The sequence below is a fragment of the Penaeus monodon genome, chromosome 28, assembly GCF_015228065.2.
Source record: "Penaeus monodon isolate SGIC_2016 chromosome 28, NSTDA_Pmon_1, whole genome shotgun sequence".
In the NCBI taxonomy this organism is placed as follows: domain Eukaryota; kingdom Metazoa; phylum Arthropoda; class Malacostraca; order Decapoda; family Penaeidae; genus Penaeus; species Penaeus monodon.
Genome location: NC_051413.1, coordinates 33,228,524 through 33,229,225, shown reverse-complemented (window position 1 = coordinate 33,229,225; position 702 = coordinate 33,228,524). Strand labels below are relative to the sequence as shown.

The 702-nt window shown below is 40.2% G+C and overlaps 1 protein-coding gene across 1 annotated transcript in view; it reads right to left on the bottom strand.

Moving 5' to 3' along the window:
- LOC119591514 (kelch-like ECH-associated protein 1B) overlaps positions 1–702 on the bottom strand; it is a gene marked incomplete at its 3' end in the record, with an annotated part of 45,445 nt that overhangs the window by 9,323 nt on the left and 35,420 nt on the right. The window contains 2 exon segments of the mRNA XM_037940264.1: positions 13–162; positions 377–541. Of these exon segments, the coding sequence (XP_037796192.1) occupies positions 13–162; positions 377–541 (315 nt within the window).

The following is a 702-nucleotide window of genomic DNA, read 5'->3' as shown; positions in this document are numbered from 1 at the left end:
CGTCTCTCTCACCTCAGAAAAATGCTGCTCAATGAAAGTATTGGCTTTGCGGTACAAGTCCATGCAACCATGTTGTTGGGCAAAGCTGGCAATACCTATGGCATTCCCTGCCTCCAGCTGCTGCTCTAGGAAGGTACAGCAGGCGTCAATGACATGGCTCATCTGAAAAAGACATAAACGATATTAAATGAAGCCAATAGTATATCCTTATACCCTTCAGTCTTCATTACTATAAGCTGCTTAAATAACCATGAAGTCATATATCCTTAAAACAAAAAGCCTTTACAACTTTCTCATCAGGACACATAACGAGCGGGTAACAACTCTCATAGACACACAAAAAAATAATAAAAATAAAAATGCACTGCTCACACACCTGTAGCATGGTTGCAGCTGGTAGAAGCTGGCAGACAAGCATCTCATTAATGACGATTTCACCGGTATACATAAAGCACAGGAGGTGAGCCAGGACTGTCGGACATACTCCTTGTAGCTTCACAGTGTCCATCTCACACTCCCTCAGTCCGCCAGTAAACATTGCCTGTAATAAATACCTTTTTTTTGGTTTTTGCTAGTGACTTGATGGTCTGGTAAAGCAAAGACTTCCAAATGTGGGTAAAAGTAACTACTTAAGCTGGTATTATTCTCTAATATCAATACCAGGGAAATATAGCTTTATGTTGACAGGAAAATAAAATAGTT